Source organism: Elaeis guineensis, chromosome 2 (genome assembly GCF_000442705.2).
Source record: "Elaeis guineensis isolate ETL-2024a chromosome 2, EG11, whole genome shotgun sequence".
Lineage (NCBI taxonomy): Eukaryota > Viridiplantae > Streptophyta > Magnoliopsida > Arecales > Arecaceae > Elaeis > Elaeis guineensis.
This window is the reverse complement of record NC_025994.2, coordinates 8,632,465-8,657,629: the sequence shown is the minus strand read 5'-3', so window position 1 is coordinate 8,657,629 and position 25,165 is coordinate 8,632,465. Positions and strand designations below refer to the sequence as shown.

The 25,165-nt window shown below is 39.1% G+C and overlaps 2 protein-coding genes across 2 annotated transcripts; one reads left to right on the top strand and one right to left on the bottom strand.

Annotated features, from left to right (window-relative positions):
* Positions 1 to 6,095: 6,095 nt before the first annotated feature.
* Positions 6,096 to 7,114, top strand: LOC105061445 (uncharacterized). The gene has a single exon (XM_010945494.2). It carries the CDS (start codon positions 6,225 to 6,227, stop codon positions 6,999 to 7,001), a length of 777 nt encoding a protein of 258 aa, XP_010943796.1. The 5' UTR covers positions 6,096 to 6,224; the 3' UTR covers positions 7,002 to 7,114.
* Positions 7,115 to 9,106: 1,992 nt separating this feature from the next.
* LOC105060868 (uncharacterized) lies at positions 9,107 to 18,788 on the bottom strand. The gene is made up of 8 exons (XM_010944723.4): positions 18,605 to 18,788; positions 12,613 to 12,694; positions 10,920 to 10,973; positions 10,697 to 10,788; positions 10,485 to 10,598; positions 10,149 to 10,216; positions 9,525 to 9,636; positions 9,107 to 9,420 (listed from the first exon to the last, which is right to left on the bottom strand). Exons 1-8 carry the CDS (start codon positions 18,656 to 18,658, stop codon positions 9,325 to 9,327), a joined length of 672 nt encoding a protein of 223 aa, XP_010943025.1. The 5' UTR covers positions 18,659 to 18,788; the 3' UTR covers positions 9,107 to 9,324.
* Between the last annotated feature and the right edge of the window lie 6,377 nt (positions 18,789 to 25,165).

The window sequence follows — 25,165 nt, the reverse complement described above, 5'->3', positions numbered from 1 at the left end:
GGGATTGATATTTTCTACACAGAGTAATTGCACAGTTACAGGATTTTGTGATTCAGATTATGCTTGTGACTTGGACAGGAGAAGATCTTTGACAGGATATGTATTTACTCTTTCTGGATGTGCAGTCAGTTGGAAGGCTACTTTGCAGTCTACAGTTGCTTTATCTACCACTGAAGCAGAATATATGGCATTGACAGAGGCAGCAAAGGAAGCTATTTGGTTAAAAGGGTTAGTACAGGATTTGGGTCTCAAACAGGATTGTTTAGACATTCATTGTGACAGTCAGAGTGCTTTGCACCTTGCCAGAGACCAGATGTATCATGAACGAACAATACATGTAGATGTCAGATATCACTTCATCAGAGACCTAGTAGAGAAAGGTGATGTCAGACTTCAGAAAATATACACTGCCCATAATCCAGCTGACATGTTCACTAAACCAATCCCTGCAATTAAGTTCAGGAATTTCCTGAACTTGATTGGAATCAATATTTGGTAATGCCCTGCGGGGCTTGTGGTGAGGAGGAGGCTATAAATTTTTTTTTAAAGGTACAATATTTGTCGCAAGGAGGAGGATTGTTATATTTGGCTCCAAATCTGATTTCCTTTTCCGTTTCCCGTGATATCAAGGAATTCTACACCGATTGAAACTCTTTTTCTTAGAAGGTTTTCTTCCTTTATAAAGAGGTCCCTGGCATCCTTTTCTCGGAGAAGAGAGGCAAGAGCGCGCGGAGAAATTCTAGGGCTTCTTGCGGTAGGTTTTTTCTTTGCTTTCTCGTGTCCGCAGGCTTTATTCTTGAGTCGACCTCTCACCTGTGAGTCGACCTCTCACCTGTGCCTTGTGCGCGGGATCTGTTCTCTGGCCTGTGTCTTCTCGTGTGCGCGTGCTCTGTTCTCTGGCCGATCTCTCTTGCTTGTTCTTCGGTGCTGGCCTGTTCTCTGGCCGATCTCTCGGCTGTGCCTTGTGCGCGGGTTCTGTTCTCTGGCCGATCTCTCAGCTGTGCCTCGTGTGCAGGTGTTTTCTGGCTTCTTTCTGTTGGCCGTCGGGTGGTGATCTACCTATCTTCTTCTTCTCGGTTTCACAGATACTTTGTGCTGCTACGGCTGGTAAGGAGGTATCGTCTTGATTTTTTGCCGAGGTTTGAGGAAGGTATCTTCATCAGGTATTGTTTATTATTTTGATCTATTGCCGAGGCTGAGATTGGTTGATCCGTTTGGATCTTGGTTGCCTTCTATTCGATATATTGTTGCCTTCTTGTGGGATTCGAAAAAAGACCAGGTATTTTATACCTTATATTGTACCTATTTTTCGGGACGGATTATAGTGGATTGCTCCTCCTCCCCGTGGATGTAGGCCTGTTGTGCCGAACCACGTAAATCTTGTCTCTTTGTCTTTGTTTATTTATGCCTGCAATGTGTTTGGTGAATTGTCTCAAAGAAATTAGATATTAGATCACAAGCTCAGATCGATCCTATCCGGTGCACGTTGCTTCAACAAATGCCAAAGTGATAACAGAGGATGCCGAAAAAGCCACAGGCTTCAGACCGGTGACATCTTTATTGAAAAGATGATAGAGTCCATCTTCAAGCGGCCCTTTGAGAAGTGAGGTTCCAGCGTCCTTATCCTTCACCAAAAAGAAAAGCAGGTAAAACTCAAGAAAGTAATTGTCATCTCTAGTGAACGTGGCGGTGGACAATAAATCTTTGGCAACGGAGGGAACACCCAAAACATTGGAAAGATTAAAAAAAAAAAGGGGGGGGGGGGTGGGGTGAGCGTGTGTAGGGTAAAATGGCCTTTATGTGTGATAGATAAACATGTGCCAGCACCAATAGTAAGCTGCTCAAAGCTCGAGTTGATAGAAAGATTTACCATATTTGCAGCCATATAATGTATTGGCTCCAGAGTCAAGAATCCAATTGTAATCACCGACTGCATGAGATGCTGAAGGAACAATCAAAATGTGAGCCTATGGAGGGGTTGAATCAGGCTAAAAAGCATGATTAAATCTCTGGTAGCATGCAGCGGCAACATAACCATTCTTGCCCCATAGCTGACAACGAATAATTTGAGCATTACTATCACATTTCTGATTAATTCGGTGATTATGATTATTCTTTGAATTAGCACGAAAGTGACCGATAGAGAAAGTATGAAGCATGGACGAAAGTGAGGCCGGCTGATGAGGTTGTTAAGGCTACTTATCTTAAATAGCCAGATTATTTAGTTCCAGCCATACTTCATGAGCTACAAGCATAGGGCAGCCAGCTCGGACAGTGATAGCAGTGCCAAGTCCATTATAATCATGGCGTAGTCCATGAAAAATATAAATTTGATACTCCTAAAATGACAATGGCTTACCAATGGAATCCAAATTATCAGCAATGGTTTTTGCTTGTTGGAGATACTCCATATGACAGTCCCAGAATCACGTTGAAGTGCCTGAACTTGAAGTCTGAGATTTACAGCCCGAGTCAAGTTTTGTGACGCATTAGCAAATGAGATCCAGATTCATGCGACAAGATCACCAATTTTGAGTCACAACCGGATCACTGACTGCAGGGAGAAGCAATCCTAATACCGGTTGATCCTTGATATGCCATGTCAGGATTGGGACCGGATACAACCTTTCCAACTTACTTCGATTTGTATCTGTTTTCGAGAAGTTCGTTTGCACGAAGATATCGTAGGATGGATCTTTTCCAAGCCATATAACTGTTCCCCTCTAATCGGATCCCCAACAGATGGAGAGGAGGCACCACCTACCAGAGATAAAAATGAAGAGGAGTTTGCCATGATCAGCAAGTTAAGAAAAGTAGAGAGGCAAAAGGGAGATTGTGCTTCAGAATTCTGTCTCAGATGATCAGAAAGGTGGAGAAAAGCAAAGAACTTGACAGAAGAAGTCGAAAAAGCCGATGACCACTTTAGAGAAGGAGCCAAACTTAGAGCTAGATGCGGGAGTATACAGAAGTAGACACAACAAAGAATGAGAATAATGAGGAGATAGAGAAAGGAATAGACACAAGAGAGCCGTAGGATCGAAGTAGGTGATGATCAGATGATTGGATTTGACTATTAATATGGTTTAATTATCACTTAGTCATATTTAACTCATTAGATTAGTCAAATGTACTGAATCAATTACAATAGACCCAATTAATTAAGGAGTTCTATTTCTAATCAAATCTGGACTGCAAGTTAATTTTGATTAGAGTTAGTCTTTAGATGGGACAAGGTAAGTACAGGTATAAATATAGAGATGTCCTGATCTTTTTTTCTAACTCTCAGAAAGATGTGAGCAATTTTCATCGATCATCTAAAGAGGAGAATAAGGAGAGAGAAGATCAAACATCCCATGAAAGAAGATCAGACATGTTACGGGCTATGGGATCATAATATTGGATACACGATAATGCAAGATATGATTTATTTATAATTTAATTTTTGTTTGAATATTGAAGCACGATTCATGCACAAAAGATTAAAATTATCTAACACAATTGTGTTTATACTCTGGCACCATGATGAGATGGGATTTAAATCTCTCCACACAGAAGGAGAGCTTATATATACAATGCAAAATAAAATTACTCATACAATCCGCATGTACTTAAAAATAGAACTGCAACGAGAGGAAAGTTCTACAACAAATGGTTTGTTTCTCAACAAAACTTAGTTACAGAGAGGGCCTACTTCGGTTCGAATTATCAAGAGGTTGGCACAAGCTTTGACTAGGTTAATAGTCACAACACTTAAAATAAAATCAATAGGAAAAAAAATCTTTCATTGAATGAAATAAATAAAAATTCTTCCCAATGTTTTCAGCCCCTGCAAAATCAGCTCAGACCCTGCATCTGAAATACAAGTTCCACGAAAATCAAGATGCAAACATCATCCATGTTAATTCTTTAGATTAATTGTTCCTTCTAAATTAACCAGTTTAAATTGCCCTATGTGGTTCTCGAACAAACAAGAATTTTCTGAACTTTTCAACTCACATTCTTGATTCTTTCTATTCATCACAGCCTAATAAATTAACGAAGGAAAAGAGCAAATGAAAAACTTCATGCATTTTACCCTTTTGGAAGCCTACCTTAATGCTCAAACTATATATAATTTTTTTTTTTTGAGATGAAAACTGTTGCTACAAGTCTCCGATTCGCTAGTGGTGCTGCTGGAGTTGGACGCCATCTGAAGATCAAGATATCAGAAGGAGCCTACAATGGAAGTCCACACTCGTCGGAGATTTTTCGATAGGAGACTCTCCGATGCCTAAGTTAGTCGGAGCTTAAGAATAGTAGATAAAAGATAGTGAAAATGAGGGAGAGAGTAATGGGGTGCTATTCTCCTTTCCGATTGAGCTTATCTGAAGGTCTCTTTAATAATTTTTTATATAAAAGTGAAGCTATACGTAATTTAATCAGAATTTTACGCCGTTATGCCTAATCCCTAAGATCAGTAAGTTACATTCTAACAAACCGTTAGGATAGAAAATCTTCCCACTATCATACGAATTAAAGTTGTTGAACGGTTTCAGATTTTGTGTATGTGGGATGAGCTTGCAGCTCGAGGTGGACATAAGGTTGAGGTCTCGGGCCAGTACTCATGTCCGATTCTATCGTGTTGGTTTGGATGCGTCCCAAGGAGGAGGATAGTTTTGGTCTATAGGTTACCTCTACAACAAAAACCGCATATAATTTCATGTTGGCAGCTTTTGGTATCAAGTGCCTAAAATTTGGGGCCTTTCCCACCCTCTTCCCGATCTGCCACACCAGTGAGGCAGACCCTTTCTTCCTACCTCCCGAACGTATAAAATAATATTCTTGACAGATGCCTATTACTATATAAGATATTGTGATGTTACTTATAATTCTGGATGCATGTCCATACTGGGATTTATGATGTTTTAGAATTAACATATATCAAATGTTAGTGCACATGCATTCTTTTTTTGTGTATTTTAAGAGAAAGAATATTGCCCTTATGTAAGTGATCAGTTTATTTATTCATTTTATATGAAATGTTCTCTATGGTATCATAAAAGATTTGTCCTCCTTATAGTCCATTATTTTTTATAGTTGGACCACCAATCCCATAGGATTTTGGGCTCAACCATCCCAACAAGACTTTAATGTTTTTGTTGTCTAAATAAGGATTCATCAGTAAGAAAACCTTTATCAAATTTGATGCAGCAGAGGTAGATTTTGAAAAGCAGATGGTTTCTATAATACATCAGTTTTTAACTGTCATGATGTAGTCGAATTAAATTATCAGAATTCATGATTCAGTTTTCGGACCTTTTCTAAGTTTGTTAGATTAATTGGTTGAATTTTTTTGGATCTCGCTTTAAATAGTTTTTTTCTTTTTCCTGGTTGAGTCTTTTTTTTCAGTTGTCCTATGGCTGATCCTAAATAGTAAGGGTCCAAATTTAGACGTAGACCAGCAGAGCTTAATAAATGTCCTATCTATATTTGGGAGCTGTAAGGTCAATTACAAGTTAAATTATATTGACCTGATCCACTCTCATTTATTATGTATTGAATCTAGGATAAGCTCACCTCTTTATAGCCTGCTATAAAGGGCTGTGCAACTCTTGATGTCTATCATCATCAGGAGATAGATAATCATCAAATGGAACGATCTACAAGCATGTATCATATTATACATAGATGGTTGTCTATTTAATAAGGACCATTGAGAGTTGTATAGCACTCTATTGTCTCGGATGAAAGATGATGAGGGAACAAGTGACTAAAAATTCATTTGATTTGCAGGAAGAGGTGGGAGGAAGTATGAAGAAATGTTTTATATTTGATTGAAATTTTTAAGGAGAGATGAAAAAATAGTAACCTATAGGAATATAATTTTTATATTTTATGAAAAAAAAATTCTATATAGGACATCGGAAAATCCAATTCCCATCGTCTAGGAATTAGGGTAATTTTTAGATAATATAAGATAAGATGTCTCTTTTTATAAAGGGCATAACAGGTAGTTTATATAATTTTATTAAAAAAATAGATGCCCAATCTAAAATGAACTACCCTGGAAGGTGCCATTTTTTCCATCGTCAACCAAACTATCCCTCTAATTTAATTTTAAAAAAAAAATAGAAAAGATTCTGAGTGCCCCCGCTTGATGCCCTGGACCATTCATCCATCTCTCTTCCGCCTTGATGCCCTAATTTGGCCCAATACTCCTTGGTTTCATTTTGAGGAGGAAAACGATGGCAGACGAGGACGAGGACACCAACGTTGACCTGCTACTCTTTTCTACCCTCCATGACGACGAAGACGAAGCCGGAGAAGAAGCCGCACTGGATGATGCCGCCGCCCAATGGACGCCCAATCAGCAGCACTACCTCCTCAGATCCATCGGTGATACGATAGTAATAAGGCAGCTCCCCTACCGGGGCCTCTCCTTCCAGCTCTGGCCCGCCGCCTCCTCCCTCGTTTCCCTCCTCGACCACAACCCCTCCGCCCTCCTCCTCCCCACTTCTCCCTCCCCCATCCCTCTCCGCATCCTCGAGCTCGGCTCCGGCACCGGCCTCGTGGGCATCGCCGCCGCCGCCATCCTCGGCGCCCACGTCACCCTCACCGACCTCCCCCACGTCCTCCCCAACCTCCGTTTCAACGCCGACTCGAACGCCCACGCCCTCGTCCCCCGCGGCGGCTCCCTCGACGTCCGCCCGCTCAGTTGGGGCGACTCCTTGGACGATTCGGTGTTCGACGTGGTCGTGGCGTCGGACGTCGTCTACTACGAGCACCTCTTCGACCCACTGTTGCAGACTCTTGAGGTGTTGGTGAGAGGGGAGGTGGCATTCGTGATGGGCCATCTGAGGCGGTGGAAGAAGCGCGACTCCGTCTTCTTCCGAAAGGCCAGGAAGCTGTTCGACGTTGCCGTGCTCCATACCGACCCTCCGCTGCCTGGCTCTCGGAATGGGGTCACCATCTACAGATTCACGGCTAAGAAACGGGCGGTCAAAGCATCGCCAGAGATTTGAATATTGTGTTATTGTTTCTATTTTGCAATTAGATGTTTGGATGGTAGGGAAAGTATCCAAATGGAGGATCTTCTCTCTCCCATGTCAAACAAAAAAAAAAAAAAAAAGGTTTTGATTCGCTCTTTCTCATTAAATGCTTTTTTTTTTTTTTTTTTGGATGAAAAGGGATTTTTTTTTTTTTTTTTTGTGGCTCTCTTTTTTTATGGATGAGAAGATATTTACGTGCAAGAGTATATTTATAGAAAGCAAGGGGAGGATGTTGCCAAAGGCGTGGTTGGTTTCAGCAACCGTGACACAGAACAAACGGAAGAAAACAGAGACGGCAAGGGCCAATGCTGAACCTTCACTTTATCTGGTTTTGATGTGAGATGAGATGGTAGAGCAGGCGTTGATAAGAAAGCCCAAAGAAAAAAAAATTGACAAAGAAGAGCGAGGGTAGCTGAATTCTTTTGCTCTAATTTGTCCGTTCTCCTTTTCAAATTCCACTTCAGATCAACTAAAATACTTCATTACTCTGAATTTTCCAGGTGAAGTCTCAGTTTCTCTGGTGCTATTTTGAAACGGCAACTTCAGATCAGCTAATATCCTTTTCCCTTCGATGCAGAATTTAGATCAGATAGCTTCCAAAGTCCAGCTTGAAGCATATGATAGTGCAATTGCAGTACGGAGCACTAAACATCATTAGAGAAACATTTAAACACCAGATAACCGCTATATACCAAAAAAAAAAAAAACACCAGATAACTGTGGAGGAATATCCTTAACTTTATTCCATGCATTTGTAAAATCACTGAGGAGATTTTGACCTCACAAGACTGACCATCATTGAATAATATGAGACCTTTCGCTGCTACTGAGAGAATTGAGTGATGTTTGTTGAGGAAGATACTTTCATTTCTTTCCTTCCAACATGCCTGAATTATTGCTGCAAGCAGCATAAGAATAATGGGTTGGGTTGATTTGGAGAAGCATTTGAACCTCCAATCCAAGCATAAGTCTTCAAAAGTTGATTGCAAGATAAAGAGCTCCAATTGATATGCAAATAGCCTTCCAAATAGTGGAGAAAATATGGCATGTTGAGAAGATATTTTCTACATTTTCATTAGGATGATTGAAAAAAAAAAATATTCACCTAACTTTCTCCCAAGAATCTTTCTAGTATGTAGCTTTTTTTGTTTTACCAACACAGCTACAAAAAACATCTAAGTTGAGAAGATCTTTCTGTTTTCCAATTTTCACTTCAGTTGATCTAAATTTCGGCTGGGAGTGGCTGAGTGCAATAGAGCTTGCATTTGATTGAATTCTTCTTGAATGTATATATAACTGGCAACTGCAGCCTTCTAATCTGTGGGTCAATGATCTAGAATTGAAAAAATCAGTGACCAATTTATCTTTTTCTTTCGATTTATACTGTGCAACTTTGGAAATATACTCCTCAGTGATGCATCACGTATCCAATTATCTTTCCAGAAAGGAATACTTTGTCCATTTCCAATTTGAAAAGCTACTCCATTCCAAAAGGCCGGAACCACATCACAAAGTAGAGCATCTATTAATGGGCTTCCAAGTGGAGGAGAGGTATAGGCGAAGTGCACATGCTTCTAAAATACTGTATTATTTGATAGATACCTCCAAAACCATTTGGCCAAGAGAGATTAATTTAATTTTCCAATGTCTTTTATCCTAGGCCACCTTTTTGGAGATAATTACTTGAAATACCCGGAGAGTTCATACATCCCTTCCACCCAAAAAAAGGATCTTCCACATCTGTCCACTTCCCCTACGATGCATATTGGTTGTTTAAAAATAGACATGTAGTAAATAAAGATAGCAATGAGCACCGTGTCGATTAGGGATAGCCTTCCCCAAAAAGATAAATATTTACCTTTTGCAGCAGCTATCCTAGCCTCCACTTTCTGCACCAGTGAGATGCACTCACCTTTTAAAGGTTTTCTTCCATGGCTCCACATAGAGGCATGCCAAGATATTGAGACGGGTTTGAGACAAATATGAAACTGAGCCATCATTAGATGCAGTTATTATGGAAAAAGTAAGTGTTTCTTTTCCATAATATCTCTGAAACTGTTAACTGCTTAAACACAAGATGAAGTGAAATTATACGTTTCTGATTCACTCCATTAGATGCAGTTATTATGGACAAATAGATGTCTTTCTTTCCTAAAATATCTCTGAAACTGCTACCTGATTAAACACAAAACGAAGTATAATGCAAGCTGCAAAAACAGAGGTTTCTTTCTTATTCTGGAAATTCTAAATAGACAAAGACTTCTCAACTGTCTCACTTCTTCACAACAAAAAAAAATCAGCGATAAAGGCTCTCAGATCTGAGATTCTCGGCAATCTCTGTTTCCCATCTGTCCCCATTTTCCAGCAGCTTCTCCTTGTCATACAGCAACTCCTGAGAGATTATTAGGTAAGTGAGAACTGATTTTAGTTAGGTCACAGAGTGAGAAATGAGGGTGGAGGAACAGAAAACACTGATGCAGGAATTGGAAAGTTCACCTCATGAGTTTCAGTAGCAAATTCAAAGTTCGGACCTTCGACGATTGCATCTACAGGACATGCCTCTTGGCAGAACCCACAGTAGATGCATTTTGTCATGTCAATATCATACCTGGGAAGTAACACCCAAAGCAATTACAGTTAAGTAAAATTAGAAAGCACAAATTTGATCTCAAGAATGAAAAAATGTTTTTGTTATTGTGGAATAAAAAGCTTTCATATCCCAATGCATGTATTTAATTTATTTGGAGCTATTAGAATGCGATCCACTTTTAGGGGAATATGAGTCGAAGAAATAATAAGAATATTTCTAGTGGTACATTTTTCACAATCCTAAGAGATATAATTCCGAGGGATAAGTAATTCGACTCATTCACATATAGATCATGAATGTCTAGAATCCGTATTATGCAAGGAAACATCGTTTTTGCTAATTGAAACTGTGGGATGATATCAATCGATCTATTTTCAGTATAATATAGTAGCTCTATATCAAGGTCATCATCAATATCGTCACTATTATCAATATCCCTATCATCACTATCATCCATATTGATATCATCAATAAGATAACCTTTATGCTCGTTGCCTAGAAACTTATTTGGAATGGAGTAGCCTACTTACCTCGTAGTACGACGGCTGCCATCTTCTCGTTCCTCTGCTTCAATTGTGATTGCTTGTGCTGGGCATATCTGGTCATAACAATAATCATCTTGAATAAGCATGCAGGACCCAAAAAATAATATCATCATAGAAGGTTGATGATATCAGCCAGCAGGATATGCAACGTTCATAGCAGATTCCTTCGTTTTAGGTTTCAAGCTAGTCACTGTGTGAAGCAACGACGGTAAGTTTTGCTTGCACACCACATTGTTGATTATCAGAATACACGTTATGTTTCCAAGTTCACATGCAATATCTTTAATCCTCTGTAGAACATGCAACATCTTTAACACTTACAGCTTCACAAAGCTTACAAGCAATGCACCGCTCCTCCCCAGTTGGATAACGCCGGAGAGCATGCTCTCCACGGAAACGGGGGCTCAAAGGCCCCTTCTCAAAGGGGTAATTTATCTGTGACCAGCAGATGCATGGAAACCAATAAGAAATGAGAAATAAGTGATATCATGCAAATCCAGAATATAAGTGACAGAGTGAATGGTGTGACTTACAGTTACTTTCCTCTCAAAGAAATATTTCAGTGTCAGCATCAACCCACGCACCATTTCAGTCAGAAATAACGTATTTATGCTTTGCTCAAAAACTGCAGAAAAGCCTCTATAAATTAGATGGGGCTAGCAAGTATTGCAGAAAATAATGCAGACCAGAAATGCAAAGGCACATTTTCCACAGATGAATAATGCTGTAACTAATTAAAATTCTGCAAGAGATTACCTGCACTCCAATCCTTAGCAATCTCCTTGGCAAGTTGCTCCCTCTCCTCATCCTCTGCATGTAAGCAGACATACGAGTAAACAGTTTGCCCGATCAAACAACAGTTCTACACATGCAGGCATGAACATCTCAGTGATCGTCCTATCAAACAACAGTTTTATTTACATATGCAGACATCAACATCTCAGCACAATCAGTATGAGAATCTGATTGAGCAGCACAATAGAGCTGGCAGGAACAAACTTTGGTACAAAGGACATAAAGGGGCAAGATATTTGCAAAAGGCACCCCTCCCTCCTCGATTCTGAAATAATTACTAAATTGGAGCTAAAAGTCCTAAAATCATGTCACAGAGCTCAAAGCTCTACAGTCAGCATTAAGATACTAAAGCCCTATTGTCAGCATTAAGATACTTTCAAAGTATAATGTCATCAGTCTGATGGAATTAACAAGTTTGAGTTCCAGAAAATAGTCTTCTAGATCTGCAGCTTCTGTGTTCAGACAATAGTAACAATTCCAGAATTTTAATGAAATGTTGGCAGATGTCAATTATCTCGAGTCCTATGAAAACCTGCACTATTACCTTTAGAAAATCTTTATTAGTGTTGCATAAAAGCAGAGATTTTTTTTTTCTTCCTTTTTAAATTAGTCAAGCCAATGACACATGCACAAACTCATTCTATTAGCTACAGACTCCTCACAAAGCTGGTTGATTCACTGGAAAGCTGGGAATGAGTAGAGGTTTTAGTTAACAAAGACTAGGTTCAAAATCTTCTCATATACATCATAATCCATTAACAATTGGATTCGTTCCAAATTATGTGTATGGCAACTATATCCTGAACGAGAACCAGCAAACAGTATTCCTTTTCTTTAGGTTTGTAAGTGACTAATTTAAGAAACCATTTAAACACTTGTAGAGTAATAGATCAAATTTCTTTTCCTTTGGGCAAAAAATCTGGTGGTGATATGCTTATACTATACCGCTTTTCTAACGAGTCACTGTTCACTGTTATCACTACTACAATTTTCGGGAGAACTGTGGAGATGGGTTGTATGTAGCCCTTCAAGTATTCAGCCAACTGGCTGTTCATGTTCTGTAGCAGGCTGCGCTGTTGGCCAAAGCTGTCTCGGCAAAGACTAGAAATATATAAATGACAGATCCAGTTGAAGCCGGTTATGGAAGTTCCCAAATTTTGACAGGTAATATTATGATCTATAAAGATGACTTATATAGATGGTGAAAGCTTGCAGGTTATGGTAAATATACATGGATATGAGTGTTACTATTCTCATTATCAATTTATCATGCCAATGAACAATCTCTTTTCAACCAAAGTATATGCACCTTATGTACAAAAATATATATGTGGAGATGAGTTTCTAGACAATCTCACATGCTGAGAGATATGATCGCAAGGTTGATAAGCATCTAACTTGTAATCATGGTTGGTAAGTCATCACACATTCGAACACTATATTCTTAACCCAAATGTTATACACCTTGCTTATGGTGGGCGTGTGATGCAAAAAACAGCAATGTATGCCAGTGATGAACGTGATGCTAAAGATAAACTCATAAACCTATTATAACTTGCCTTGGAACACATAAAAACACTGAAAAGTAACACAATCTATTTCGGAAAAAAGATTGTTGTGCCAGAATGGATATATATATATATACAAGACAAACCTTTAAATTTCCTAGAAGATGGCCGTGAGCTGAATGCTTGCCAATGGTTCCGTAGAACCAATGCAGATTGTCCTGGTTGAACCTACATAAGATTGAGATTTAATATTTATAGTTGGTACACATGAAAAAAAAATATAGCAAAATATCAAAATACCATAATTACAGGAAGGAAAAGTTGGAAATGCACTTTCCTAGATAAATACAATAATTACAAGAATGATCTTTCCCAGCCTTCTTTTCAAACCATGAATCAGCCTAGGGAGTTAGCTTATCCAGAAACCAGTAAAATATAATTTATACGAAGAGAAAAATTCAACAAAAGGAAAGAGAGTTTAGATTACCTTGATTTCATTAGATCTCAGAGCTTCCAATAAAATGGAGGAAAGAGAAAAATAGAAGAGAAGTTTTCCTTCTAAAAAAGGGTTTTTGCAATAATCAAAAGAGAGATCATTAATAAAGGAATCATTTGGTTTTGGCAATTGAAACAATTACCAACTGAAAATAAGATATATGAGGAAAATGGAAAAGAGATGTTAAAGGAGAGAGAAACAGGAAATAAAAGATACAAAAGGTCCTTTAAGCTCTCCTGTTAGTGTCAAAACATCAGGAAATTCAACCCAGAAATTGATCTGGACCATCATTGGCTTACTAGAAAAGGTTTTAAACCATTTTCAAAATTTTACTGTTTTACAATTTGCATATAATTGGGGATTTGGATCAAGGTTTTAAATCTCGTAGGACGGAGGTGTCGCAATTTTCTCCTGAAATGAGATGCCCCGCTTCCCGCCCCGTCCCGGTGGCCATCCCAGTCGAGCGTCCTGGTACACGCTTGGGACATTCTTTTATATATATATATATATGTTATTTTTTTGAATTTATCTTGAAGTTTTACTGATCTATTTATTGTTTAAATATATTTGAACTTCTAAGATAAGACACAGATAAATATGATTTGTTCGACTTAAAGAAATATATAGGATAGAAATCCTGGCCTAAGCAGCATCTGACCACACGTGATTAGATGAGCATCAAATGGAGTCATGAACGTTGATCAGAGCAACTGCATGGGGCCTGTGGGTGTGATGCTCAGTCCAAGAGAAATCATGGACTCGAAACATTTTGAGAGCGATGTCCTATGGATGCAATCGAATGGACGAGATCGAATGAATAGCATCACACAACATATGGGAGAAATCCATATTATGATTGCATGCACCAGGTGCAATTGGACCGCTTCAAAACCCACGATGGATAACACGCCACGTTACCCCTTGTATTTCACCAATTCCTGATTGCGCGCTATCCACCGTGCATATGCTTCGGGATTTGCCCAGCTTCACTTGGACTTGGTGCACATCAAATCCCGTGGTGGATAACACGCCACGCTACCCCTTATATTTCACCAATTCCCGATTGCGTGCTATCCACCGTGCATATGCTTCGAGATTTGCCCTGGTTCATGTGGACTCGGGCACGAGATCGCGATCAAACGGATGGCATTGGGGAGAAAACTCCATATCAGAGCCCGAAGGCCTCGAGCAAGATTCCTCTTTCCTTCCCCTCCGATCCTCTCTCCTCCCTCTCGATTGGCTTGGCTCCTCGTCGAAAATTCAATGGCTTCCTTCCTCTCTCTTATCTCCTCCCTTCTCCTTCTCAAGTTGCCTCCCTCCCGACGTACACTGCTCTTGCAAAACTAGAATCGAAGGGAGAAGATCGTGCTCCCTTCGACGACGACGCCGATGCCAATACACCAACAGAAAAAGAGGTTAGTACTCCCTGGACCCTTTTTCTTTGTTCTTCTCCCCTCCCGACGATGAATAGCCCATTCACATTCGACAATGGAAAAAACAATTAGGGCATCACCAGGACGACCGTACTGGTGCCTGATCCGATCGGGATGAAGACAAAACGGCTGGGATGAAGGTGGGATGGCTGAGACAGAGGCCGAAAATATGTTTCAAGATCCTGCACCCATCCCTGTTGTTGGAATCTCAAAGGAATGAGACGGGATGGCCGAGATGGCCTCCATCGGGACTTAAATCCTTGGTTTGGATGGTATCTTTCGCGCAAAAGAATAATTGATCTACTTTCGCAATGTCGATAATTGGATCATGCTCCGCACAGATCTTCAAGCACACTGAAATCCTTCATTCATCTGCCTGCACAGATCTCAGAGCAGTCATTACATGATCCAACAGTGATTCATGTGAAGAAAGGTGAATCCTTCTTTTGCACGAAAGATACAACTCCTACCCTATCATTGGATATCTATTGGCCAAGTTATGACAGTCTCTTGGAATCAAAGTTGCACTTGTAAACTGAAACTAGGACAGCACTTCTATTTTTTTTCTTTTACAATTTTCCTTTTTTGCATGCATACGTGCACTTGTCTAACTGGGAGAAGAGAAGTGCAATTTGTATCCCACTCCAGTAGCTGCTATATTTTTTGTGATAAAAGATAACTAAAAGAGCAAGTCTATTTGGTTTACAAAGGTATCCTAGAATTTGAGGAACTTCAAGACAACTGGAGCCATTTTTGGGTTTGGCACAATGCCTCTTTTATGTGGTTTAGAAGTTATGTTGATTCTAAATTGTGATAGATATATATAGCTTTAACATTTTTGGTAGTGGACCTAAGTCCAGCTATTTCTTCTGTTGCCATTTTAAGTTTTCCCCTTCCACTCTCTTACTGATCTTCTCCCATTCATCTGATTGTATTAACAAAGCTTACATACAGACTTTATTTGTTGATCCCATATGACTTCCTAATCAGTTTCTCCTCACTTCTAACAATCAACCCCTGCCCCCCTCCCCCACAAATTATAAAAAAAAAAAATAGACCTTGCATCAACCTCTAAGAATTCTTGAGGGCATGATTTCTCTAAGTGGTACTTTACCACTAGAAGTGACTGTTGCACACACGAATCCCCTTCTACTCTTCTGTTTAGTTTCAATCCTTTTCAGCAACCAGACATCTGTTCTGATAAAGTTCTTGTTTATTCTTAAACAAATCATAACACATACATATCCCATGCTAAAACTTGAAAAAATACAGCATTGACAGACCAATCTTAATATTTTTTTTCTTTTTCACTTCCAGACACATTCGAAACCCTTACTTGTACTTGGCCTTTCGCATGTTATCAATAGTGCATTCAAAGATGTCTCATGATATGATCAGGTAACCCTTCATGTCCAGCCATTTCTGTTTGTCCCAATTGCAAATGAGGATCCTATACACCAATGACTTAAACAAGGTACAATTATCTCAAACTGAAACTTAGTTGCAATGATGTATGCCTTAAATGGAGGCTGACCATGGCCACAAGGAAATGTCGACAAAATACTGAATGTTCTAGGTTTGGCCATTCTGGTTGTCAGGTGACTAAATTGTACCTCCTAAATTTCTAATCCATGGAGATGCCCTGCACCTATCCTTGTTAATCATGCATGATGTAAATCACAAAATATTGATGGTAGACAAGCATGCACAAAAAAGGTAATTTTTCCACCAATAAATGCTTCATATTTGGACAATGATTGACACAATGTGGGTTCCCAGAATACATACAACTTTGTATACATGGATTCAAAAGAAAGATGCACAATCAAATGAGCCAGTTTAAATGCCTTGCTGTAAAATGCAACAAGGAGCACTAATTTTTTAATATTTTTAATAAGAAAGTACAGAGTTAAGGAGCAGAATAGTCAATCAACTGAAATACGTGCACTGGAACACATATTTTTAGCTATAGGAGTCCCCAAATTGTTTTAGTTGTTGATAAATTGAGATGATCCACTCAACCAATACCCTGATTAGGCATCAACCAAGTCAGTCAATTCAGGCATATCACCTAAATACAACAATTCAAATTCCAGCTAGACGTCCCACAAGACACTGGGATGGGGTACCATCCCATATGTCAAGACAAGATCATCCTATTAGCGTTCCAGCGTCCTGACTGAAACATCCTGTGTCCCAATTGTCGAAACAGGGCGGGACGAGATAGCACCACATCCTGTCCCATTCCATGGGAAAGCCGAAACAGCCTCATCCCACAGGATTTAAAACCTTACTTGCATAGTCCTTCTACACACATATATAATCACAAAATTGGGCATATCACTAGTTGGCCAAGTTAACCAGGCCACTGTGGGTTAAAATAAAATGTCGCTACTAGCTCAAGACAGATATCAGAGACAATGGCTTTGGATATTAAAGATATCTAGAGACTTGCATGGCAAATAAACAGAAATGCTTCTGCTGGCATTGCAATTGATCGCTGTTGCCAAGATTTTTCTACAAGAGGTTTAAGAAAGCCAAGAATTTCCCAGCAAATCAATGTCCTTGCGATCACCAACACCACAATCTCCAAGGCCAAGGCCAAGTTTCTAACACAGTTGCTGTACATAAACAACTATTTCCAAGTCCAACAACAGCACTTGGGTGGGTTACAGATCTATTAAATGCCTGAAAAGCTAAGAAGCAGATTAACCTACTCCAAACAGCCAAGGTCAACCACAAGCTTTTCATACCAGCAGCCTAGAGAATCAGTCCTCAAAATGCCCATACTGCAAATACCAAGACCTTCAAAACCTTATTAAGGTTCAAAAAACATATCCCAACAAACAAAGAAGAGTTCCTTGTCCAGAATCCCCTTCCCTCAGAGGAAGCAGTATAGCTTTTCATTATACCATTCACGATGGATCAGAAAATCCAGCTAGCAGAGCCTAGACAAACAAGGATAACATAGAGGATTGACACTAGAGTTGGCCCTAGCTTGGTAGGTAGTTTAGCTTCCTAGCTCCAACTCTGTACCTGATTTAATCAATTAGGCCTTTAAATTTGTTTCTAGGCATACTTACCCAAATGGCAGTCCACAACTAGGTCCTGATTTAGCTATGTTCCTTATTTCCAGTTATTAGGATATGAATATGTGTTGTCTATGGTGAATAAATAGGGCAGGTCTTAACCTGTACTAGTGGTGACCATCTAAAAAGGGAGTGACATGGTGGACCATGCACTTAAGGATGCTGGACTGAAGTTATGCTGGCCTTGTCATGAAAGGCAGCTATTGGCAAAGAGTACAAGGACAAGCAGGAAATCCTAAGACTCATTGAGGCCTTGAATAGAGGGTTTCAGACTCAAAGATGAGGAAACACTTGGTCCCCTAGTCCTTAGACCAATAGACTAGGACCGTTCAGTGATCCCTGGAAAAAATTGTAAATAAATGACTGTTACTCGAGTCCAAAATCCAAAAATCAGAAATCCAATCTTCTGAATCAAACGCATCTTATCTTCAAGGAAATCCAAATGAATTATATCGAACACTCCTTTCCGTGTTAACCTTGACCCCAGCCATCTGAGAGACGGGCCTTCTCCATGAAATACTTTTAATTTTTTGAGCCATATAGATGCCAAATCAATATGCTCTTATCGTGGGCAAGGTTGGATTATCTCCAACCTTGATCTGTTTAGCAGAAGATAGTCCTATTGATCTGTATATAAATAAATCAAAGAATAAACAAGAAAAGAAGCAACAAGATAAGGAGCAATTTCAAGCACAAAAAATTTGAAAATCTAGGATTCCAAAAAGGCTAATCACAAACAAATTCTAACATAAAATGTTGAAAAAAAATCAATTTCTAGCATATCTTCAACGTTCACCCAAATTCAATCACACCACCCACGCCAATCAAAATAAATTTCAGAAACTTTCGAGTATAGCTTCGTAAATCTTCAACGCCGATCAAAATAAATTCTAATAGAAATGAGAAAAATCTAAAAAAAAAAATAGAAACCAACCACAAAAAGTAGACCCAAGATTTCAGGAAACAAAACCGAACGCTGGCGTTTTTCTTCAAAAAGAATAAGAGATTCGCTTCCATAAACGACGAAATAACTCCGATCGTCCGACGAAATCGGCCTTGGATGCGAGAAACGTGCGAACAGCATACGGTAGGAGAAGAGATATGGGATCTGAGATCTTACCGATTGCCTGCCCCGAAAAGCTTGGAGGGTTTGCCGAGCTAAGATCCCCGCCATGGAGGGAGGCAGACGGGTCGAGGCTTCGAGAGGGCGGAGCGTTTCAGGATGGAAGACGAGCGGAAGTGGTAAAAGGCGGAGTGTGAGACCCGGTGCGATTGGACTCGGGTCGGGGCGTGACACAAAGCAACGGGAATATACCGTTGATGAATCGTACTGTTCCTGAATTTCAATTTGGCTCTGTTGTTGCCGAGCTCGAGTAATCGAATCCAGTTCAAGTAATTTTTCAAATCAAGCTTAAATACGGTTTGAAAGTTCGTAAATCTATTTAAATTTTTATATATTTTTTATAATATTATTTTTATTTATAAATATATATATATTAATATATATTATTAATAAATTAAAATTCGATTTCGAACTTGAATATGGTTCGATTAATATTCGAACCAAATTGAATTGATGTCAAATTTTATCTATTTTTCATTGAGCCGAGCTCAGACTCGAGCTTAAGATATTAAGATTTGATCGATCTCAAATCGAATTTTGAGTTCGAGTATTTTGAGTCAAATCGAGCTCAAACTTCCAACTATTTGACTTGACTCGACTCGATTGTATCCCTAGTCCCGACAGACTACTAAAATAGAAAGCAAGCCATTCATTCCACCTTGCAAAAAGCTAATTGATGGCTCTAGGACCGGATATAAAGGTTAAGCATCCCACCTCCTCTTTTTTTTTTTTTAACCAAATCATTTCGTACAATCCTAATATGAATACTTTCAAAAAAAATAGAAAATAAAATATCTCAGAACACTCTCCAAGCAGTCACAAAAATCCATAACATCTCTTTGGAACAATCAACGGCAAACGAGGTCACCCAATCAGTCATCCCGTTCATCTATGGATAAATATATCTCATATTGAAAGCTGTGCACTCTCTTACTAAATGCCAAAGATTTTGTAAAAGAAAGTGTCACTAGTCCACTTGCTCTAACTGTTAACCCATCCAGTCACAATAGCAGAGTCATCTTTCACAAAGATGTAGTCCACTCTCAAAACTCGTCGGGCACAATGGATACCCTCTCAGGAAACCCTCAATTTTGTTCCTGAAACTGAAGTGTTGTAGATCAAACTCCCCCTATAACCAAAAGTCTAGAATCTGAACCTCATATTTTAATTCTCACTCCACCTCTATGCCCCTCTCAATCATGTTGCCATCAAAATTAACCTTAAGAAAACTCAGCAATGGAGGCCGCTAGTGGAAAAAATCATTTGGAGCACTACACAAGCAGTTAGGGGGTCCCAAATATCTCGAGATGTCAAAAACTCTCCAATATCGTGCGAGTGAAAAATCTCCACAATTTGAATCAAGACTCTCTCCACTGTGACATCAGTGGTTGAGTGTTTCTCTCAAAAATCCAAGAATTCCTAACCAACCAAATATGATAAGTAATATAAACTCCCTTGATTGCTGTCATCATTAACTGCGATCTGGTGGCACTACTTCTCAACTATACTAAGAACAAATTTACAGGAGCCTCATAGTGAAGAATCTCCTAGAAGGCGTCCATCAATCTCTAGACCTGCACTACCTTCTCATAGTGAAAGAGACTGTGCTCAATAGACTCCTCCGCATCACCACATATGTAAGCTGGGGAGATGTCCATCCCCCTCCTCTTCAAAACCCCTTGGTTAGAAGATGACTCCAAGCCACCTTTTAAATAAATAAAGCAACCCTCGGATGGATACCTAACCTTCAGATCCACATGGCATTTCTCCTCTACACCGGCTTGCCTCTAAAGAGGTCATACAAATCCTTGATCCTCACCCTCAAGCTAGAATTGGATCTCTAAATCCATATGTCGGAATGACATATCACCAAACTGCAATCACTCAGCCAACTACTCCCTGAAATGCTAGGTGACCAAAGTAGTGTCCCACCTTCTATCAGGCAATAGGGGATTACTGACCCGCAATCTATCGATAATGCTCACATCAACCATCATCAGCCACTAAGTCAACAAAAGGTCAACCACCCAAGCATCCCTCATCACATCAACTCTCATCCATCACTAATCATCCATTGTATTCACCATCACCAATGGAGAGTGCACACAAATCTCCCTTTATATGAACCAACAGTGCCGACTATCTTAGATATCCACCTTCGATGTCCACAAGTCATACTTGGCGCTCATCACCATGCTCCATAAGCTCTTAGGCTCTAACAAAAATATAACAACATATCTGACAATCAGAGCCTCTCTCTTGACTAGCAGCGACTTGATACCTAAATCTCTCTCTCGCATTAGCTAACAAATGGAGCTCTATGCTAATAAGTGCACCCCATGTCCATAACTATGTGAGCCCCATAGAAAGCTCAGGAACATTTACTTCTAGTATGAATATTTTCAAAAAATTCAAAAAATCAAAATATTTCAAAATACTCTAAGAGCAAAGTGACAAGCAATCCATATTGCTTCTCCATAATGATTAGTGGTGAATAAAGCCACCTAGTTTTCCATCCCGTTCACCTCTCGATATATATGTCTCACAGTGAAAGCCATGCACTGTCTCACTAAATGCCAAATATCTTATAAAAGGAGGTGATCACTAGTCCTCCTGCTATAACTCTGCACCAATCCAATCATAGTAGTAGTTATCCTTTAAAAAGATGCAGTTTGCTCTCAAAACTCATCAAACATGGTAGACGCCCTTTCAGGCAGCCCTCAATTCCATCTTTAGTGCTGAAGTGCTATAGATCGGATCCTCTCTGGCTATCGAAATTCTAGAATCCAAATCTCATATTATAAATCCCATTCCACCTTTGCTACCCCTCTCCATCATGCTTCCATCAAAGTTAACCTTGAGAAAACTCAAGAGAAGGGCCTCTTAGATGAAGAAGATCATCTAGGGCACTACACAAGCAATAAGGAAGTCCCAGGTTATCCCAGTTGTCAAAATCTTTCCAATGTCATGTGAGGAGGAAATCTTCTTGGCTCGAATCAAAGTGCTCACGACTATGAACCCTGGCGACTAATAGTTGCCCTCAAAGATCCAAGTATTCCTAGCCAACCAAATACAACCATCCTAGACTATAGCCTAGTAGCATTGCTCCACAGTTATACTAAGAACAAATCCATAGGAGTAAAAGTGAAGAACCTCTTTTTCCAACCTCTACACCTGCATTGCCCTCTCATATTGAAAGAGGGTGTGCTCAGTAGACTCCACACCACCACATAGGCAAGCCAAAGGGATGTCCATCCCTCCTACTCAGAACCAACTTGGTTGAAAGGCGACCTCCAACCACCTTCCAAATAAACAAGGTAACCCTTGGATGGATACCAGTCTCCAGATCCATGGGGCATCTCTCCTTTATGCTGGCTCACCTTTGAAGAAGTCATACAAATCCTTGATCCTCATCCTGGAGCTAGAATTGGATCTCCAAATCCACACATCGGGGGTGACATATTGTAGAACTACAATCACTCGAATCTACTTAGCCAACTGCTCCCTAAAAGGCTAAATGACTAAGTAGTGTCCTACCTCCTATCAAACAATAGGAGATCCCTAAACCACAATCCATCCATAATCCCCACATCAACCATGGTCGGCCACTGACTCAATATAAGGTCAACAACCCAAGCATCTCTCATCACATATACACTCCATCCATCACCAATCATCCATTGTGTGTTCACCATCATCAACGAAGACCGTGCATAGATCTCCCTCCAAATGAACGAATGGTGCTGACTAGCCTGGTTATCTGCCTCCAATGTCCACAGGCCATACTTGGCTCTCATCATCATGCTCCACAAGCTTTTAGGCTCTAACAAAAATCTAGTAGCATTTATGGTAATCAGAGTCTCTCTTTTGACTAGTAACGACTGGATACCCATATTGGATGTATGCCCTATAAGCCAGATTGACTGACATTTGTAAAATATTTTTAGGACATAATTTATAATTTAATTTTAAATATTACTAAAAATTAGATTATTTTTATTCACATTGTATTTAAAGTATCTGTGAATCGTTCATTGGATTAATGGATAAAATAACACATATTTTCAAGAGTTGAGAATTTAAGATACGTGCTAATCTTAGTTAACTCATAAATAGCTCTCGATCATAGGATCATTATGGAGATGATAATCGATTCAAAAGATTGATGTATGATCATTTTCTTCAGATAAATGAGTCTTGAATCTACGGTGTAGAGATATCAGAGTGAAAGTACATGTGCTTGTTAAGAACAAAGGTACTGAATGTGATCAATCACGAATAGTGACAAGAATTTTTACCTTCTCATCAGTGACTTATTTATAGCTACAATTGTGTGAATTAGTTCTCTAACCTGAGGTGCATTGATAGTTTAACTTGAGCGTGCTGTAGTTTAACTATACTATAACTCGATCTCTTAGCCATACGAAATCTTGAGATATATGTTGATTGCAATATGTTCATTGTAGAAATTGGATTGCACCAAGATGGGATCTATCAACCTCGGTAGAGGAGGAGTAGTCTTTTGTAGATCATGAGATTGAGTCCTTAAGCCCATGGTCATGGTAACGTGAAAGATAAAAAAGAATTTCTATTGGATTTCATATCAAACTTGAATCGATTGATTTTGTCATATGACAGGTATGAGGTTTGATGAGTTAACCTTGATCTTGATCCTGTCGAAATTCATGATAGAAGAACCAAGTCATATAGTAACTGCACCTAGAGGTTTATCTTTTAGTTTTACTGAATTATCACTACATACTGCTAGGTATCACTGATGGATTGTGGGACCAATTAAAATTATTTCGATGATCGATAATTTTAATTAGATGAATTGAAAAGAATTTCAGTCTATCGAAAAAAGTTTCAATGATATTGATGATAAAGATCACAATATATCTCACTACCGACAGAATTGGATCTATGGGGTCACACAAACAAGGGTATTGGTCTATGATTGCACAATTGGGCTAAGTGTAGTCTGATTGGGTTAGGATCAGTTTTTGAGTCCTAGCTTTGGATTTAAGAAAACATGCTAGCACATGGTTAAACCTATTTTCTCCTCCTTAATTTGGATCATATTAGATAGGATTTAATCAATTTGGTGCAAGCTCAAATTGGGTTCCAAATGTTGACTCACCCAGATTTGAATTTGACCTAATTAGATTAGGTTTGTGAGGGTGCCAAATATTGGCGCCACCCAATATTGTTTAGCCAAGTGGAGGGGCGCACCCACATGGAGTGGATCCATATGTGTGTCACCCAAATCAGATAAGGGAGGGAGAAAGAAATGGATAAGAATGAAATCTCATTTGAATTCGAATTTGATTCGAATTCAAGTTTGAATTCAAACGGATTGAATTCAAATTTGAGAAATTTATTTTAGGATTTGTTTTAGGGTGACAACAACCAAATAGGATCTGATTTTGGTCGACCAAAAATGTGGAGAAAAGGGTGGGGGTGGGAGCTATTTGGTTATGGGAGTTTTGATGTGATCAAGCTCTATATAATGGCTACATTATCACCCGATTAAAAGTTAGTGCTAATCTGAATATTTTCCACATCTCCATGCTATTTCCTTATCCTCTCTCTATTCTATATCCTTCTTCCATGTCCAAGGGTGTTGGATGAGCCATCTAGTGGGTTCGAGGTGTTGAACACCATCAGTTTTATGTGAAGAATTAAAAAGGCTGCAATCAGGGGGTGATCGGAGTTCTGTCGGAGATCGAATCAAAGACAGATCAAGAGCTTGCAAATCCATCTAGGAGTAGGCAGATTGATCAAGAAAAAAGTATTCTAAATTGAGTTTGAGTGCATACTTATAGAGGTCAGATACGTGCGTGGCTCCACAACGAACCTCAGAGATCATCGGATCATCAATCGTGCAGATCGTCAACCCACGTAAGGTGACGAGTATTGTTCTAATTTATATTTTTACATGCTAAATTTTGACTAATGATCTGTCTTTTTTAACTATGTTTCAGATACCAGATCGAAAAAAATTTTGAATTCCGCTGTGCTAATTTGATCAACCCATAGAGTGATCCGCAAATTTTAACTAATATCAGAGTCAGATTGAGGTCTAAAAAATAGATCAAAATCAGATCTGATGTAGTCAACAGATCTAAAGTAGTTTAGATTTATTTTTCAGCATGTATTAGCTAGATCTAATATAGTCCTTATATATGTGATATGTATCGAACTATATTTTACATATATGATATGTAGTAGATTAGATTTAGTTAATTTTCAAATAGTCAAGTACTCCAATTGAATTTATCACCAGGTCTGTTCGATCATAAGAGGAAGTAGAGATTAAGTCTCTCTCTCTCTTGTCCATTCAAAAAGGTTTTCTTATAGTGTGTAGGGGTGCCACATGGTTACATCCCATGAGGAAGAAAAATGAAAGGAAAGAACTTAATTTTCTACTAAACCCTAGATTTGAAACCCTAGGTTTGACTGATTGTGATACATGATTAGTTGTTTAGATCTGAAAAAGATTTTCAAATCTAAATTAGAATTGTTTTTGTGATGCATGCATGATCTAAAAATATCAAA